We start from the raw sequence: 19,566 nt of genomic DNA on the forward strand, positions 1-19,566 counted from the left end.
GGAAGGCCTGAGGCGTGACCGGCCATTATATAAGGCCCGTCTCCTTGGTGACGGACGTGAAAGGCTTCCGTGGGAGCAACGCCGGGGAGGGGAAAGACGGCAGTCGCGGGAACCGCTTGGCAGGAGGAGACGCCGCTGCCCGCCCCGCTGCGGTGAGTTATGGGGCCGTTGTAGGGATTAAATTTATTTCTAGGAGGGGGGAATGGGACCAAGGAGGACTTCGACTCCCAGTGTGCACTGCGGTGCGCTGCCGCCGGCATTGGGAAGCCTCGGGTGTCGCGTTGCATGACGGGGTTTGTAGTCTATAATAGCGGTGCTTTCCCTTCAGGCGCCCTTTAAATTTTAAAATTGGGGCGCTTTGGGCTGGGAAGGGGGTCGTGTGTGAGAGAGAAGTGTCTCCCTTTCATTCCTCCCCTCCTTCTCTCAGCCCTCAGCAGCACCCTATGGCCATAGGGGGCATGACACCCCAATCCCCACCCAAGGGTGCCCGCACCATTGAGACCCTTCCAAAATTTATTCCCGCCTCCCCCCAAAAAACATGCTTTGCTATGAGACACTGAAGCAAGGGTCCGAGAGCCCCTCTGAGCACATACAGAGTTCAGTCCAAACGCCCACACCCAGCTCGTGTTTTCAACATCTCGCTTCTAAACCTGCCCTTCCTTACTTGGATTTTAAGCTATACTGGTATTTTTTAAATGCTCGGGGTGGGAGTGGAGTGGGGAATCTGCATTGAAACAGTGCAGTTGCGGGACTCTGAGGTGGTTGGCAGTTGATGGTCTTGGTAATGATAAAATGATGATGATAATAAGAGTTCTGCTTTTGATGCGATTCAAAATTTGGTCAAGCAATCTTTTTTTATGCTGGAGCTTTTTCTTCTTTCTGGTTGCCATATAACTTTGCCCATGAGGGTGTTGTTGTTTTTAAAGCAAAGGTTAAATAATAATTATGATTATTCCTGTTATCATTATCATTTCCATCCCACCCATCTGGCTGGGTTTCCCCAACCACTCTGGGCGGCTGGGCTGTCCGTATTGGAATATATCCCCTCATATAAGTAAGCCCCACTGAATTCAGAAGGGCACATGCCCAGGTAAGTGGACATAGGATTTCCGCCTCAATTTTATGTGAGTGTATGATTTCGTACAAATGCACAATCATGACTGTTTGATGATGCGAGAGTCTGCATTAAGTACTGTATCTGTATTGCTCCATTTTATTGTCCTTAAATTTGGGTTGTTGTAAAACTTAAATATCTCTTGAGAAAAAGAGTTTTACCTCATTTTTTATCCTGCTCTTTCTCCAAGGAGCTCAAGGTGGCAGGAATGTTATCATCATCATCTCCCAACCCGGGATTCAGTCACATGCTGGAGGGTTGAGAAATTATAGTTGATTAGGAGGTATTGCACAACAAACCCATTTCACTTCAAAATCAGGACTTTCCTGCAACAAGGATGGGGAAATGCGCTGGTGTAGGCATGGGGTAATGATTGCTTGACGCGGCACAAACAAATCATAACTAATGCTCTACAAGCAGGTCATCGGAAGCCGCTGTACACTTTTACCTTCTCAACAACCCTGCGAGGTAGACTGCTGAAAGACGGCGATTAGCTCCTCGATTAAGCTTTGCACCTGAGCTGGGATTTGAACCAAGACCTACCTACTTTTAAGACTCATGCCTACCCCTAGACTAACATACTTTTTTTAAAAAAGCTTAGTTTTGTCTTGGGACGTCAGCCCTCACTCCCTGCCTCTCTAACCAGGACTTCCTCTTTTAACTTGCTGTTTTGCAGCTGCCAGCTGTTAGGAAAAAATGGTGCACAGAATCGGCCTCTTCCTTCTGCTGGGCCTGTCTCTCGCGTCCTTGGGAGCCTGTGGTAAGCCATCCCTCATCCATCAAAGGACGGAGTTTCACCTCCGGATAAATTCCTTGCCGTTTCAAGCGAGTGTGATCTTGCCATGGGACTCACGAATCAGCAGTGCTTGCTCCAAAGACCACCACTTCCTGGGTCTAAGTAGGAATGGCTTTTCAGTGGCTTTAAGGCTGGGGTGGGAAGACCTCAGTTCAGGGTGCTGATCTGCCCTCTCTCAAAACGCATTTTCCTGCCCGCTCCTTACCAGACTCCACCAATTTGGGTGGTAGCTGTAAATAGGGGAAAAATCAAAAGTACTTCCACTGAGTTGGAAAGAGCCCACTTACCCTGCTGTGGGTGTCTGATGATGCTCATTCTTTGACCCTGCGGCAGGCATACCTTTCCTTGAGCCAGGGATATCGTATAATAGTGGTCTCCCTGTAAATGTTTAAACAATGTCCTTTCAACAGGGGTCGGGGAGTCTTTTGCAGTCTGAGGGCCATGTTTTTTTCTGAGTAGTCTTCTGGGGGCTGCTTGGTACAGGCCAAAAGTGAGAATGGAAATTGTGGTTTTGTATTGTGCTCTACTTTCTACACACACACACTCACTCACTCACTCACTCACTCGCAAGCACCCCTCTCTATCGCTGGTATTATAAGAGTTTCAGGCCCCATTCCAGCCAGACGAAAACACACAAAGAGGATCCAAAACAAGCCAAAGGGGTTGGTGGCCTGATAGAGAAATTGGGGTGGGGGTGTTGGTTGGTGTCCACTTTCAGCCCCTGCTGCTTGATATTCCCCACCCACAAAGAAACTTAAAATTCAGGCAATATCTTACATCAGTTGGACAGTCAAATCTATTTGTTAGAAGCGATTGGTCATTGCAAAACTGCAACCAGGTTCAGCTCTAGTCAATCAGGCCATCGGATCCTTCTTTCCTGTAATTATGGTTTTGTCTGATCTATTAGAGCAAAAACAGAAACCTAATTTGTGGCATATTTATCCCTAACCACCGATAAACACTCATGGGTGCCATAAAGATTCAGTCCAGTGTAGAAATTTACTAGGTAGGTATAAAAGCATATTGGTAGCAAATATATACAAACATTCACCACTGGTCAAGGCAGGCTTAGAGTCCAACAAGAGTCCAAGACTCACTCTCTGCTTCTCTCACCGCAAGACACAAGCAAGAGACTCGCAGCAAGTTACTACAAGTTACACAGAACCTTTGGTATCAGTGCATCCTGTTACACTGCACATGTCAGTTCCCACAGAAAAGGTCCTTGCATAGACAAAAAAAATCTCAGCCTTCTGCTGCTTCTTGAAACTTCTTCTCTGTTCTCTGTTTCTGGAACAAATGATTCACACACACACACAGAGAATATCCAACACCCCCTCTCGTTTTTACAGAAACAGTGGGAACCATGACCATGTACAGAGCGCTTACACAGCATGCACTGCAAACCCCAACATTTAAACCAGTTGAGCATGTCTCTAAAAATCTAAGATTTGGTTACACAACGGCAACAGTGTTTGCTTCCTGGACTTCTACCACACCAAGGAATTGCTAAACTGAAACACCATACGATAATGATAATGATGATAATAATAATAATAATTTATTAATTATACCCCGTCCATCTGGCCAGGCCTCCCCAGCCACTCTGGGCAGCTTCCAACAAGATATTAAGAACACAACAAAAGATCTAACATTAAAAACTTCCCTAAACAGGGCTGCCTTCAGATGTCTTCTCAAAGTCAGGTAGTTGTTTATTTCCTTGACATCTGGTGGCAGGGCGTTCCACAGGGCAGGCGCCACCACCAAGAAGGCCCCCTGCCTTCCAGACTCCCTGTCAGGCAAGTGGGACCAGTAGCCCCCTCCAGGCTGCTACAGTACAAGTACTTGCAAACCTTACTCAAGATTCTAACAGAGTAACTTAATCTGGTCTACTCTATTAAGAAATATACAGCAAACTTCCAATAACCAGAGTGATGCAGCTCAGAATCTACTGGCTCTGAGCTGTCCCCCTCAATCTTGACACCACTTGCTGAACACACAGTTTCAGGTTAGGGCACAGGTTAGTCCAGCAAATCTCTCCTCTAAATATTCTACACAGCATCAAAGGAGGGTGCGGGAACCTATGTTCATACGATTCCCCACCCCCACCCCATGCTCCCTTGGGGTTGCCATAAAATGCATGATTCATGTAGCAGTTGGGATTTAGCATGCCTCCTTTCTCTCCCCCAAGCCAGAAGTAGCTTGCCTCAAGCTGGAAAATGACTTCTAGCTCTCTTCCCCCTTCCCTTTTCTATTTAAGATGGACCCCCGGCGCTTTCTGTTCCTGAGGAGGTTTCACTGGAGAATGGTGGCGTGATGGACATTGCGGTGACTTTAAGGTGAACTCTCAGGGTTTCTGATCTCTGTCCTTGAAGGTTACAGGGAGGGGTGGTGGTGGTAAGAAATAACTGTGGTTTTCAGCTCCCTACTTGCCTAGTTAAGGGATGCAGGTGGCGCTGTGGGTTAAACCACAGAGCCTAGGACTTGCCGATCAGAAGGTTGGCGGTTCGAATCCCCATGGCGGGGTGAGCTCCCGTTGCTCGGTCCCTGCTCCTGCCAACCTAGCAGTTCGAAAGCACGCCAAAGTGCAAGTAGATAAATAGGTACCGCTCCGGCGGGAAGGTAAACTGTTCAGTTTCTGTTAATTGGTTCTCGTGGGAAACTTGCAGATTCTAGCTTCACCAATTAACTCAAGCTGGTGTCAATTTACTCTTGGCAGAAAGCCCAGGTCTGCTTGACCTAGAAACTACTCACTCTGATTGGTTAACGAGCAGCACTCAACTCTGTTATCAAGGGATTGCTAGCACAGTTTGGTGTGAGGTGTGTTAGGAGTTAGAAGTGCTGTGTATGGTTATGAGAGAGAGAGAGAAAGAGAGGATTTATTTTGCTTCTATTTGTATGCAGAAACTCTGCTGGTTTTATTTTTCCTTTTAATAAATCCTGTAAATAGTTATTCTGAGTCTAGCTGACTAGTCGTTACTGCCGCAACTAGCTTCCTCGCTGTGCAGGAAAACTCTGCTACGTTTGGGCTAAAGCCAATAGGGCTATGCCTGACACTTCAAAGTTCCATGAGGTTATGGGCATTGTGCTGCCAGCCTGAGTTGCGGTGGTGTCAGCATCAACGGTGTTGGTTCCAGTAGTTCCAGAAGTTGTTGTTCCTGTCGGTGCAGCAGATGGACACTGGCTGGTTCCTGACTGTGGTGAGCTGGTGACGCAGTGGACACAAGGACAACAGCTGCAGCGTGTGAGTGCTGGGTGCTGTGGTTCCTGTTTTCTCTCTCGGTGGTCGTGAGTAGCTGGTTCCGGGTTCCAGGGACATCGCTCTCAAGATGGCCTCACAACCAGTTCAGATGGCTTTTGAGCGTCTGAATGACTCCAATTACTTGCTGTGGTCGGAACGCATGCAGGCAGTGCTGCAGAGGGATCGTCTCTGGCAAGTGGTGAGTAAGTTTCCTGCGAAGCCTGATGATGAAGACCTCGATAAAGACCAAAGAGCAAGGGCCACAATTGTCTTGGGGCTGGAAGATTCCCAGTTGCCGTATGTGAGGGGAATCAAGACAGCTAGAGGTGTGTGGCAAGCACTTAAAGAACTCCATATGCGTGAGACAGCGGTTTCCAAGCTGTTCATTCGCAAGGCATTGTACAAGGCAATGTTACAGCCTGGGGTTACAATGCAGGAACACCTACACAGTTTACAGTTAAAGTTTGCTGCGCTACAGGAAAGAGACTGTGCGTTAGACCAGCAGGAGAAGGTGGCTATTATTTTGAGTTCTCTCCCGGAAAGCTGGGATAATTTAGTTTTGTCTCTAGAAGGCATGCAGGAGCGTGATTTATCAGTCAGTTACGTTACTGGGCGTTTGATTGAAGAATGGCAGAAGAGGCAAGAAAGGACGGTGGCTGCAGAGGCTTCCACAGGTGGGCGGTTTGGAAGGAGTTCTCATGCCGTGCCAGAGGTGAAGCAAAAGCAGCGTACTGGTGAGGAGTCAGCGTTTGCTGTTAGGCGTTGTTTCCGATGTGGGTCTTCAGCGCATCTAAAACGACAATGTCCGGAGTTGGTCAAGTCTCAGTTGCCGGTGCAGGAGCAGAGACGAGATCAGCAGCAGCAGCAGCGTAAAAAGAAATTCTTCAAACAAAAACAGTCGGCTCAGCTGGTGACCGCCAAGGTCAAGATTGCTGATGAGAAACAAGCGGTCTGGGTGGTCGATTCCGGAGCATCTCGCCACATCGTGAATTCAGATGAATTATTTGTTTCCAAGAACTCAGCACAGCGCAGCCAGGTGGCTCTAGCAGACGGAAGTACTTCCGAAGTGATTTCGGGGGGTGCAGTTTTTGTTCCTTGTCTTCGTGAATGCCTGCAAAATGTACTTTGTGTGCCGTCATTAAGGAGCAATCTGATGTCTGTAGATTGTTTGCTAAAAGCTGGGTTTAAAGTGTATTTTGAAGGAGACAGTTGCATTATTAAGAAGGCTGGTGAGATTTTAGGCACTGCTAAGTCAGAGGGAGGCTTGTTTTGGCTTAAAGCAGGATCTCAAGTTGCAGCAGTAGTCAGTAAATCTCAGCCTGCAGTGAATAACAAAGCTATACATGACAACTGTGTGCACTTATTGCATAGGAAAATGGGGCATGCTTGCTGGAAAAGTGTACTAAAAATGTCTGAATTGGCTGATGGGGGTAATTTAAAGAGTTGTAACAAGTACCTTGATTGTAATGTGTGTAAAAAGGTTAAAACCCACAGAGTCTCTTACCCCAGAAGTGACAGAGTTAGTGAGTCACCGCTACAGCTGGTTCACATGGACGTAATTGGTCCATTTGCTGTAAGCAGGGGTGGATCGCGTTTTTCATTAACAATTGTGGATGACGCCACGCGTTATTCTTGGGTTTTTCCCATGAAAAATAAGGGTGACGTGTTCACTAAGTTTAAAGGCTGGGTGGCATCTGTGGAAAGATTTCTGTCTGTTAAACTCAGAAGGATACAGACGGACAGAGGTGGCGAATTTATGTCAAATGCCTTTAAAGATTGGTTACAAAAGCGTGGCATTGGGCATAGAAAAACGAACGTTTTTTCCCCAGAGGAGAATGGCGTTGCAGAGCGAAAAAACAGATCTTTACAAGATATGATGTTTGCCATGCTTGATGATGCTGATTTGCCCATGTCTTATTGGGGGGAGAGCATGCTCACCGCGTGTTATCTCCAAAATAGGCTCTTTCATCAAACAATAGGTACAACCCCGTACTTTAAATTGTTTCAGAAAAAACCTAAAATTGACCATTTGCATGTGTTTGGATCAAAAGCCTGGGTATTAATTCCGAAACAAATGAGAAAGAAGGGAGATCCTAAGACCAAACAGTTAGTGTTTGTGGGTTACCAGGAGCTGGGAAAAGGTTTCCGTTTTGCTGAAGGGACAAATGGCATTGTGATCTCCAGGAATGCCAGTTTTTGTGAACATAGTGGCTGGGAGAGACTACATGCCAATACTGAGGTTTGGTTTGAACCTTCCCAGGAGCTTCATGACTCTGAAGGTAAACATAGAGAATCAGAGTCTGAGGGGGAGGAAAGTTCAGATAAGAGCTCTCAAGAAAGTGGAGTTAGCCAGAGACCAGTTGCTAAGCAACAAAAGAGAGGTCGTAGTTCTGAGGAGGAAAGTGGGTCAGAAGAAAAATTTTCTCCCAGAAGATCTAAAAGACAAAACAAAGGAGTGCCTCCGGTGCGTTTTTCTCCAGATACTGCAAATGTATTTAGTGTAATTGCAGAACCCAAGAGTTTTCAGGAGGTGTTAAAGTTACCAAAAGAGGAGGCAGAGCTCTGGAAACAGGCAATGGAGGAAGAGATGTCCTCTCTGAATGAGCACAAGGTTTTTACACCAGTGGCAGCGCCTGAGGGGGCAAAGATTGTAGGCTGCAGGTGGGTGTACAAACTTAAACCTCTGGTGACAGGAGAGTACAAATACAAAGCTCGTTTAGTGGCTCAAGGATATTCTCAGAGGCCTGGAAAAGATTATGACGAAACTTTTTCCCCTACTGCTAAGGGGGACAGTGTAAGGCTGATTCTAACGCTTGGAGCAAAGAGAAAACTCCTGTTAAACCATTTTGATATCCAGACTGCATATTTACATGCATCAATATCAGAAGACCTGTATCTAGCCGAACCGCCTGGTTATGAGACAGGTTCCAATACAGTGTTGAAATTAAACAAAGCTCTATATGGTCTCAAACAGGCTGCAAGATCTTGGAACAGATGTTTCCATGAGGCCTTAGTGTCATTTGGTTTCAAGCAGAGTACAGCTGACAATTGTGTTTATGTACGTGGTACAGGCAGTGATCAAGAGTTTTGTCTGATTTATGTAGATGATGTTTTGTATGCTTGCAAAACAGATAAACAAACTAAAAGGTTTGCCAAGCAATTGTCCAGTAAGTTCAAAGTGAAGGACTTAGGCCCGGTTAGGACATATCTAGGGTTGGAAGTGTGCTGGGCCCAAGATGGCAGCTGCCTAATTAGTCAGCAGAACAAAGTTAAACAACTACTGACTACATACAGGATGCAGGATTGCAAAGGGGCAGCGGTGCCTATGGATCCAGGTTTCATAAAAACACTTCACATAGATGAGAGTCCTGAATTTGAACACCCTGATGTATATCACTCTGTAATTGGAAGTTTATTGTATATAGCACAGTGGTCCAGACCTGATATTAGCTATGCAGTAGGCATATTAAGTAGATTGGTCTCAAAACCCACACTAAATGCCTGGAAAGGGGTAAAACAAGTTCTGAGGTATCTCAAACAGACAATTGGCTATATGTTACAATTAAATTCTTCAGAGGATGAAATGTTGAGTTGCTACTGTGATAGTGACTGGGGAAATTTGCCAGATAGAAAATCTGTCACAGGACTAGTCATAATGGTCGGTGGAGCTTTAATCAGCTGGCGGTCACGCAAGCAAGACGTTGTAAGTGTGTCATCAACGGAATCAGAGTACGCCGCATTGAGTGAATTGTGCAACGAGGTGATTTATTTCAAGCATTTGATGGCAGATTTAAATGTAAATTGTGGAGAACCAGTACAAGTTTACATTGATAATCAAGCTTGTATAACCTTAAGTAAAACAGAGGGTTTCAAATCGCGTTCCAAACATATCTCTGTAAAATACCAAAATGTACGTTGCTGTGTACAAGACAATGTAATCACCTGTACTTATGTGTCAAGTGAAGAAAATGTAGCAGATGTGTTAACTAAACCATTGGCAAAGGTAAAGAACAAGCGAATGTGCAAGGGTTTAGGTTTGCTGGAAAAATAATCTCCTACATAGGTGTATTTGGTGTTAATTGTTCAGCAGAATCTGTGAGGGGGTGTTCAGTTTCTGTTAATTGGTTCTCGTGGGAAACTTGCAGATTCTAGCTTCACCAATTAACTCAAGCTGGTGTCAATTTACTCTTGGCAGAAAGCCCAGGTCTGCTTGACCTAGAAACTACTCACTCTGATTGGTTAACGAGCAGCACTCAACTCTGTTATCAAGGGATTGCTAGCACAGTTTGGTGTGAGGTGTGTTAGGAGTTAGAAGTGCTGTGTATGGTTATGAGAGAGAGAGAGAAAGAGGATTTATTTTGCTTCTATTTGTATGCAGAAACTCTGCTGGTTTTATTTTTCCTTTTAATAAATCCTGTAAATAGTTATTCTGAGTCTAGCTGACTAGTCGTTACTGCCGCAACTAGCTTCCTCGCTGTGCAGGAAAACTCTGCTACGTTTGGGCTAAAGCCAATAGGGCTATGCCTGACACTTCAAAGTTCCATGATAAACAGTGTTTCCGTGCGCTGCTTTGGTTCGCCAAAAGCGGCTTAGTCATGCAGGCCACATGACCTGGAAGCTGTACACTGGCTCCCTCGTCCAGTAAAGCGAGATGAGCGCCGCAACCCTAGAGTCGTCCGCGACTGGACCTAATGGTCAGGGGTCCCTTTACCTTTACAATAGTATAAAGTTGGTAATGCTCTGCGGTTCTGCAAATGTCTCTCCTATCCCCCCCCCATCTTTTCCAGCACTCTGCTCAATCAGACGCTGGTGATCACGTTTAATGTTACCTATTCATCCAGGGGAAATGGCACCATCATCGAGCTGCCTGATCAAGTAAGTCCTGGAACGAACATCTGCCTTATGGGAAAGGTCCCGGGTTCAGTCCCAGATAGGGGCTGGGAAAGATTCCTGTTTGAAGTCCAGGAGAACCACTGCCAGTCCGTGTGAATCTGGCGATGAGGCCTGGGGGCCGCTTTCCCTTGTGGGTGAGCTTCCGGGGGCCACGTGGCTGTGGTGGGTGTGACCAGCGGGGGAAAATAGGTGAACCCAACTGTGTACTGCAGGCTGCATTCCAACCGAGCCAAAGCCTAATATGTCTTTATGCACACCAGCCCATATCCCTGTATAGGCAAGCAAGAGGCATCCATGCAATTCAGTTGAGCAGGGCAGTGTAGCATTAGAATCCCACATGTGTCATGTGTTTCTATGTGCACAGCCCTCTCTGTCCAGGCGTTATCAAGAGGTCAAGGCAAAAGCGCTTGAGGAAGACATAGAGCAGGTCCATTGAGGGGTGTGGCCTTAGGAGAGTGGTGTGTAGCCCAGGGGAGTCCCAAGGGCCAGGCACAGTGCCCTGGAATAGTTAGTTAGTTATTTGTTTATTAAATTTGAAGACCACTGGGCATTTCGCAACATAAAAATACAAAATGAGAACACAAAATACATAATAAAAACAAAAACAGACCAGAACCCCCTCTCACAAAAACATTTAAAAGGATATAGATTAATGAGCCAAAGGTCTAGGAGAAAGAGGAATGTTTTTGCCTGGCACTAAAGATATATAACAAAGGCACCAGGTGGACTTCCCCGGGGAGAGCAGCCCACAAACTGGGCGCCACCACAGAAAAGGCCCTGTTCTCACCTTGCCGTCCTCCAGACCTGTCAGGAAGAAGGGCCTCAAAGGATGATCGCAGGGTCTGGGTCAGTTCCTTGGGGAATAAAGCAACTTCCTTTGTCTCCGTGCCTTACCAGGTGATCGTAACGGCAGGCGTAAAGAAGGTGAGCTTCCTAGTGAGAGCAAAAGAAGTCGGGCAGCTGACTGTGTATCTTCAGTCCAACTCGTCCAACCAAACAGGGTAAGCAGTTGAGTCAGCCTTTAGTGTTTTTCTATCCTTTTTACCACAGCCATAATGCTCCTTGGAACAATTTCAGGATTTTTAAAAAATTCTTAAACTCGGCCTCCCTTCCCGCTGAGGACCAGAAATTTTCTGTTCCTACCTAATTGTTTTATGTTATGGCTTGTGAGGCAGTTCTGGCCAAACCATACCCACCTGCCCTACAGCTGACTTTGCGCCTGCCTCGCAGGGTTGTTGTGAAGAAAAAATGTAGAGAGGGTGAAGCATGCATGACAATTTGAGCTCTTTGGGGGAAAGGTGGGATATACGAAATGCCGGAATGCAGTCGATATAATATTGTATCATAACATTTATATACTGCTTGGCTGACAAAAAACAAACCTCAGAACAGTTCGCGAAAAGACTAAAACCATGAAGTCATAAGTAAAAACGTTAAGAGCAAAAATTCAAAATTAAAATCGAGGGTAACCTAAAGGCCAAATTGAGAACACATTTTTTTTTTTGGTCTGCCTGAACAGAATTATTTTTAGGAGGCAGAGTAAATTGGGAGATGCTTGCTAGTATTTAGAAAAAAACCCCAAACAGATGTTTATCCCAGACAGTGCTCCATTTGAGGCCACCCCCTCTGCCCTAAATTTGGCAGGCCCCTCCCAAGAGAAACCTATGGGGGCCTCCTCTTCCCTGTCTTTGAAATGGACTCTGAAAGCTTCCATCCCACTGGCTCCAGGATGAGCCTCCTTCAGCCCGATGGCTTTTAAATGCCAGAGTTGATCTGTATAATGGATTGTGCTGTGAGCTTCCCTTTGGTGACCTGCTGCCCCTCCCTCTCCTGCAGGCCCAGAATCCGCTTCCTCGTGATCCACAGCAATGCAGTGAGGATTGTGGACCAGGTGATTGGCTGGATCTACTTTCTGGCTTGGTCAGTCTCCTTTTACCCTCAGGTGTTTGAGAACTGGAGACGGAAAAGGTAAAAAGGAAGCAGAGGGGTCTTGCCCATGATACAATTCTCAGATTTCCAAAAGGCTGGGGACCCCATACATAAGCTAAAATAAAAAAATTCCTTCCAGTAGCACCTTAAAGACCAACTAAGTTAGTTCTTGGTATGAGCTTTCGTGTGCATGCACACTTCTTCAGATACACAAAAGCTCATACCAAGAACTAACTTAGTTGGTCTTTAAGGTGCTACTGGAAGGAATTTTTTTATTTTGACTATGGCAGACCAACACGGCTACCTATCTGTAACATAAGCTAAAATGCAATTCCCGCTCCCTTCTAGCTACCACTAGGGGGAGATCACATATCGAAAAACAACTTTTATTTTGTGCTGTACAGACTTGCCTGTTCCTCCTTTGTCCCGTTTTCTCCTGGACACAGCAACTTTTGCCTTCCTTGAAGGATCAGTCCCACGGCCACTGTGTCCCACTCTTAGCTTCCCCTCTGGCCTCTGACTTTACAGCGCACCCCTCTTATAGGCTTCATTCAGTCTTAAAATCTCTGCAGTCCTAAGGTCTAGGAACTTGACATTCTAGCTTTGGTTGAGCAGACGGGCAAGTTCAGAGTTGGCTGTCACTGTGAGACATTGATGATGCACAGCTTCTGGAAGCTAGCCGATGGCATTTTCCCTGTTGGGCCAAAAGCCTGCCTACCAATGTGTACATTTTAATAACCTTTTGATTGATCTGAAAGGCCACCTCCTTCCCTACAGACCCTCTCAGGTGTTGAAATGGGGGGGGGGGTCCCTCTTGCTTGTTCCACCACCCTCAGAAGCTCGGGGAGGAGCTGTAGCAGTACAGAACATTCTCTCTCTCTTCCTATTGAGGTGGCTACACACCTTCAAGATAGTTTCTGGCCAATGCAGAAGGCTTCCCTTTACTCTGGCTGTTGTCACCTGACATGCATATGGTTTTAGTGCCCATCATATTGCTAGGATTGTAAGTTGTTCAAAACAGACCCTTGATCCTGTATTTTAAATTGTTTTTACCCGTTCTGGGTCCTTAGAGTGAAGCGTAGGTAACAAATTTAAAATACCATATTTTTCGCCCTATAAGATGCTCCGTCCCATAAGGCGCACCTAGTTTTTTGGGGGGGAAATAAAGGAAAAAAAATTCATTTGCCCCCCAGGCGCGGGGCTGGGGCGGGGGAAGCCCGAGCTTCCCCTGACCCCAGCCCCCAGAACAGGCAACTCTCCGCAAGCCGTGGGAGCCCGGCGCAGGGCTCCCACGCCTTGCGGAGAGGTGCACAAAGTCTGGGAGCGCTGAGCTCAGCACGCCCAGCCTTCGGCATGCAGGCAACTCTCCACAAGCCGCGGGAGCCCGGCGCGGGCTCCCGCGGCTTACGGAGATCTGCGCGAAGCCTGGAGAGCGAGAGGGGTCGGTGCGCAAAGCCTGCATTCGCCCCATAGGACGCACACACATTTCCCCTTCATTTTTGGAGGGGAAAAAGTGCGTCCTATGAGGCGAAAAATACGGTACTAAGTAGCAATAATTTTCTTCCTTTTTTAATTTTTAATTTATACTTTATACTTTTAATTTATACTTTTCAGATTTAGACATTTCACTGATTTTACAATCATTCTGACATTTCAAAACTTGACTTTCTTCCCCCACTTTCTGCGGTTCTTTAAATTTACTTTTAATACCTTCGGCATATTCAAATTAACTGAATTTATTCATTTACTCATCTTCTTTAAATATATACTCTTATGAAACTGCCAATGTTTTTATCTGTTACAATTTATTCAATAAACCATTTTGATTCTTTTATAAAAATGTTTATCTTGATATTCAAGAAATCAAGTCGTAATAACTTTCTGGGTTTTTATCCCGTCTCCTTTACAGCGTTGTGGGACTCAGTTTTGACTTCATCGCCCTGAACCTTACCGGCTTCATTGCCTACTCGGTCTTCAACGTTGGCCTCTTCTGGGTCAAATCTGTGAAGGTAGGTGGGAACCCCTCTCCTTCCTTCCACTGGGGCTTGGCCATTGCCTCATATTCCCAGTTCTGACCAGCAGCCGCCTGCCTCCTTAGGAGCAGTTCCTGCGCTCCTATCCCAATGGCGTGAACCCGGTGGACAGCAACGATGTCTTCTTCAGCCTCCACGCTGTCGCTGTGACTCTCCTCATCATCTTCCAGTGCCTGATCTACGAGGTGAGCTTGGACCCTTCAGATCGCTCTCTCGGAAGCTCTTTTAAGTGTTAAGATAGTATGCCTGCACCTTTTCCGACTGCCGGCATGCCATCTATATTGGTTTAACTCAAAGGAAAAGAAGCCTTTTCACTCCAGCAAGTCTCACCCCTGAATTCCCTTTAGAAACATAAGGTAGCCTTATAGAGTTGGATCATTGGCCCATCTAGCACATTGCCTGCACTGGCTGGCAGCAGCTCTTCTAGGGTTTCAGCCGGGGTCTCTTCTGGCCCTCCCTGCCTCGGATTGAACCCGGACCTTCTGTGGGCTCTACCACTGAGCCACAGCTCCCTTCCTCCCGCCCAAAATAAAGCAGGATGCTAGTTCTCATGGTTCCGAATTAAGAGCAGATTTAAAGAGGAATGCAAGAAAGTGACTTAGGGCTGAGTGAGTCCATCTAGCTCAGTGTCTACACTGACTGGCAGCAGCTCTCCAGGGTTTCATACGGCGGCATTGAACCTAGGACCTCCTGCCGGCCCAGCAGATGCTCTAACCACTGAGCCAGGCCGAAAGAAACCCTCCACCCAATGTGCCAACTCCTGGTTCTGCATGTCTCATTTGTAAGTTGTTTATGCTGATGATCTGGCCTTTCAGAGAGGGACCCAGAAGGTCTCCTGGGTGGCCATTGGCTTGCTCGTCTTTGCCTGGCTCTTCGTCTTCGCCACCTTGTCCGTGGCCGCTGCCGGGAAGATCACATGGCTCGCCTTCCTCTTCTACTTCTCCTACATCAAGCTGGGCGTCACCCTTGTCAAATACTTCCCACAGGTAAGTGGGGACGGATGGACCCATTCTGAGTTTCATGGCTGGGCTTCACCTCTGTCTGTCATCAAGCTTCTGTCTCCTTAATTTCCATACCAAACAATATTATGAAAGTACGGTGCCGGCAGCGACCGCTTTATGTGTGTCCCATATGCATGTGACCATGCATACACGCCGAACCCGGACGTGACCCCAAAACACCACAAAAAGGTGTTTGCAGGCTTTTTCAATGGGTGATCTAATAATATACAATTTCACGCAAGCACACAGCAACCCAGAACGCAGCCCCAGCGCAAATGAGGAGTTGCCTGTACAGTGGTACCTCAGGTTACAGACGCTTCAGTTTACAGACTCTGCTAACCCAAAAATAGTACCTCGGGTTAAGAACTTTGCTTCAGGATGAGAACAGAAATTGCACAGCAGCAGGAGGTCCGATTAGCTAAAGTGGTATCTCAGGTTAAGAAAGGACCTCCGGAACGAATTAAGTTCTTAACCCGAGGTACCACTGTAATGCTGATTAGGGTATAAATATAAACATGACTATCCCCTCCCCACGAGCAGAATTCAGATGACACAATATAGGATTAAGAATCCTATATTTTAACCTGTATTTTAAATTGGTTCTCCCCCCCTCCCATTATGTTTTTACTGTGATTTTATTGTTGTTAGCTGCCCTGAGCCTGGCTCTGGGCAGGGGTATAAAAAAAAATTTGGGGAGGGCGGGGTATAAATTTTTTTATTATTATTAATATTTAACATAATCATCTGATATACAATGATATAAATTACTAATTTTTCCTTTACAACTTTCATGGTTTTCTATAGCCTGACATCAAAACAAATAACGGCATTTAACGTGTCATTTTCCTTAGTTCACCTAACCCTCCTTCAGTCGGTCCCATTTTCCCACACCATTTTGTATGTAGGTGGGCCTGATCTATCAGAAAACCAGTGCCAGCCTACCCAAAACTCGTCTTTTGAAGCTTGGGAGACCATCTTCCTTCCTAGTGGGAGCCCCTTTGCCCAGATGCCTTCTCCCTCCTTTTTTAGGCTTACCTGAATTTCCGCCGCAAGAGCACCGAGGGCTGGAGCATCGGGAATGTTTTGCTGGACTTCACGGGAGGCACCTTCAGCCTCCTTCAGATGTTCTTGCAGTCTTACAACAATGGTAATTATTATTTTTATTGTTAAATTTATCAGCTGCTTACTTTTCAATGCAGCAACTCAGAGACTTACAAAAAGCAACAACTGTACATACGTATGTTAAAACCAGTGGGGGAATACAATGAAACATACCATCCCATCGAAAAAGCCATGGACAGTTCAAAGAAAAGGGGCTGGTTAGAAAGGAATGCCTGTCACCTGATACCTGAAGAGGGCAGCATGTGAGCTTTCTGGGGAGAGCATTCCACATACAGGGAGCCATCACTGAAAAGGCCCCGTTCTCGTGTTGCCGCCCTCTGGACCTCTTGCAGAGGAGGCACACAAAGGAGGGCCTCAGAATGATGATCACAGGTTCATATGAAAGGAGGCGATCCTTCAGGTATTGCTGTCCTGAGCTATTTAAGGCTTTATACGTCAAAGTCAGCACTTTGAATTGGGCCTGGAAACTAATTGGCGGATAGTGCAGTTGGGCCAGGATGGCATTATATTCTCAAACTGTCTTGCCCCGTGGGGTGACCAACCTGGCTGCTGAATTTCTGGACCATCAGCTCCACATATGATGTGTTGCAGTAATCTAACCTAGAGCTAAGCATGCTTGATCAAGCCAGAGGGTTTGTCCTGCCACAGTTCTGTTTTTCTGATACTGACCTTTCGTAAGAATCTAAAGATGGGCAAGGAGGTGGGAGATGATCTTCCTCATATGCTGCTGTACACAGAGCATGAGTGGGGGAGCAACCTGCGGTCCTCCAGATATCGCTGGGCCCCCATCACCCATGTTAGGTGAAGCTGATGGAAATATTGGTATTTACTTTTTGCCATCTTTTATTTTTTTGAATGATTGTCTCATTTATTATTATATTAATATGCTGTTCACTTTGGGGGGCTGTCTTTGGGCCAAGAAGCAGTGAATAAACAAACCCTTAAAAACCCCGTAATCCTTTTCCATTCTTGAAACTTCTGCGCTGGGTTTAGTCTTCCTCTAAAGCGGCAGAGCACTGTCTGACCCTCTCATTCCCTTGCATGTATACACTAGGCCTAAGCTACTGCCCACTGCCCCATCTTGTCAGGGTGAATTCATACTGTGATGTCCCCCCTCTCTTTTTTATAAAAACCCAATTATCTGCTTAAGCAGCTTGGGGCAGAAATCCTTTTTCTTTCCGTTGCACTCCTTTTAAGACATTTATAACAGGGATGGGACATTCCAGGCACCACATACCATTGATGGTGGGGGGCACAGGGACAAAAGTGGGTAGTCCCAGGCGTGTTGCCTTTTGCACAGAACAGTGCATTCCAGCCCCACAAGTCTGCAGTTTCAAGAAATGGGCGCCCTGCCATCCAAGCAAACAAGTCATCCTCCTCCTTTGTCCCATTCTGCCTAGGCAAAAGTGCTTTGGGAGAGGGGTGGAGCAGGGCTGCTCGAGGAGTGCCCTGGGGAAGAGTCCCTGGCGGCTAGACAGAGCCCTAGAGGACTGCATTGGCCTGGAGTTTCCCCTACTCTGCTTTTAGAAACCATAAAATATGATTGGGTTTGGGGGGAGGTGTGTGTGAATCTCTCTTGGGATCCCTTGTGTGAAGATGCAGGCTATTTTTATTCTTTGCCCTCCCAATTATTATAATTCGCCCTCCCATCAGATGTCAAGGAAATAAACAACTATCTGACTTTTAGAAGACATCTGAAGGCAGCCCTGTTTAGGGAAGGTTTTAATGTTAGATGTTTTATAGCTTTTTATTAATAATATTCTGTTGGGAGCTGATGGGTGCGGTATAAATACATTATTATTATTATTATTAAGTATACATTTTGGTTTATCAGCTTTTCATTATATGACCCCCAAGTTTCACCTTCAGGTGGACAGGAGGGGTACAAGTTTGGATAAGCTTTCATCATGTCCCTTCCCCTTCTAGCCTTTAATCTTTTCTCAACTTACTCTGTCGCTGATACACAATCTGTATTGTGTTCCTTCCCTGCTTTGCTTTTCAGATGAATGGCGGCTGCTTTTTGGGGACCCCACTAAGTTTGGGCTGGGCCTCTTCTCCATCATCTTTGACATTGTGTTCATCGTCCAGCATTACTGCTTGTACCGTCCCCAAGAATACGAGACTTTTGAGTAACTGTCTGCCCTGCTGGGACGCTCCCTCTGTGCTTGCCTTCGCCAGCTGAGCTTCCTTGAGGTGGATAACGCTACAGGAATCAGACTTGGTTGTCTGAAAAGCACAGCGACTCCGACCTATTCCTCACGTGGACTTGGTTACTACAAACCTCATTTTGCTGCTCCAAATTGCCTTCCGGTGCCTTAATGCCTTCTGAGACTGCAGCACAACTCCTGGCAGAGGGAAATCTCTTGGGGGCTTTTCAGGCAAGTGGTGCTCACAGTTGCTTCAGAAAGAAGATGGGGGTTACTTCTTCCTCACCAGCTGTTTACAGCTATGAGTATGGGCCATTATCTTGCCATCTAAAAGTTTGCAGCTGGCTGCAAGGAAGGAGAAAAGGGTCGCTCCGCTGAAGGAATCCATGCCAACAACACAAACTACTTATATACTTGAAGGTTATTTGTGCCACAGATGCAAGTCTTCCTTTGGGCTGGGGGAAGAGGAAGGAAAAGGGGTTCATGGAGGTTGTTTTGAGTCAACCTCTTCCTTCCCTTGTTAGCTTTGCTGTTTAGATGAAGAACTGGTGATCTGGCCTTTTTTAAACAGAATAAAAACAACTTTGTACAAGGGCGGTCTGACTCAAAACTCATCCAGCAAAACCTGAAGTGGTGTGGTTGTGACTGATCAAAGCAGCCTTTTGTTAGTCTCCAGCCGTGGGGCGGAGAGGCTTATATTGGGGAAGCGCTGTCACTCAGAGCGCAAAGTGCTGCGTTCTCTTCACTGCATCTCCAGGTCAGGAAGGGGAGGAAAGTTCCCATACTGGAGATGGGTGCTCAAACTCGCTCCCACGGGAGACAGCGATGGTCACCAAGTTGGTTTTTGCTTCAAAAGAGGAATAGACGTATTCATGGAAGCCAAGGCCATTGATGGCGCTGCTCTGCCTCCAGTCAGGCGCAGCTATACACCAGTTGCTGGAAACAGCAGCAGGGGAGAGGGCTCATAAGCCCCGGTCTTGCTTGCATGTTTCCCAGAAGAGGCATCTGGTTGGCTCTTGTGAGAACACGATGCTGGTATAGATGGGCCATTGGCAGTGGCGTAGCGTGGGTTGTCAGCACCCGGGGCAAGGCAAGTAATTTGCGCCCCCTAACCCGTGGATTTGCGCCCCCTAACCCTCAGATGTTGCACCCGGTGCGGCCGGCCCCCCCTGCACCCCCACGCTATGCCACTGGCCATTGGCCCCCTCCAGCAGGCCCTTCTCGTGTTCACTGTGGTTGCCTAAATCAGGGGTGGAAGGAAATCATTGGCCATGCTGCCTGTGGCTGCTAAGA

At 46.6% G+C, this 19,566-nt stretch overlaps 1 protein-coding gene across 2 annotated transcripts; it reads left to right on the top strand.

Annotated features, from left to right (window-relative positions):
- Nucleotides 1-10: 10 nt before the first annotated feature.
- Nucleotides 11-18,865, top strand: CTNS (cystinosin, lysosomal cystine transporter). Of its 2 annotated transcripts, none has more exons than XM_083480095.1 (11): nucleotides 11-152; nucleotides 1,791-1,874; nucleotides 4,168-4,246; nucleotides 9,936-10,023; nucleotides 10,939-11,042; nucleotides 11,878-12,009; nucleotides 13,880-13,979; nucleotides 14,069-14,188; nucleotides 14,819-14,989; nucleotides 16,034-16,151; nucleotides 18,129-18,865. In XM_083480095.1, exons 2-11 carry the CDS (start codon nucleotides 1,811-1,813, stop codon nucleotides 18,257-18,259), a joined length of 1,107 nt encoding a protein of 368 aa, XP_083336221.1. In that variant the 5' UTR covers nucleotides 11-152; nucleotides 1,791-1,810; the 3' UTR covers nucleotides 18,260-18,865. The 2 variants fall into 2 exon arrangements, with proteins under 2 accessions (XP_083336221.1, XP_083336222.1); XM_083480096.1 differs by having other exon boundaries at nucleotides 37-167; nucleotides 1,805-1,874.
- The last annotated feature ends 701 nt before the right edge of the window (nucleotides 18,866-19,566 follow it).

This window comes from Podarcis liolepis, assembly GCF_965112155.1.
Source record: "Podarcis liolepis genome assembly, chromosome: 16".
NCBI classification, from domain to species: domain Eukaryota; kingdom Metazoa; phylum Chordata; class Lepidosauria; order Squamata; family Lacertidae; genus Podarcis; species Podarcis liolepis.

Excerpts from the sequence above, each read along its gene's own strand:
- CTNS (XM_083480095.1), top strand. The coding sequence starts at position 1,811 with ATGGTGCACAGAATCGGCCTCTTCCTTCTGCTGGGCCTGTCTCTCGCG. Across the intron at positions 13,980-14,068 it reads TCTGGGTCAAATCTGTGAAG|GAGCAGTTCCTGCGCTCCTA; the intron begins GTAGGTGGGAAC and ends CTGCCTCCTTAG. Across the intron at positions 14,990-16,033 it reads TTGTCAAATACTTCCCACAG|GCTTACCTGAATTTCCGCCG; the intron begins GTAAGTGGGGAC and ends CTCCTTTTTTAG.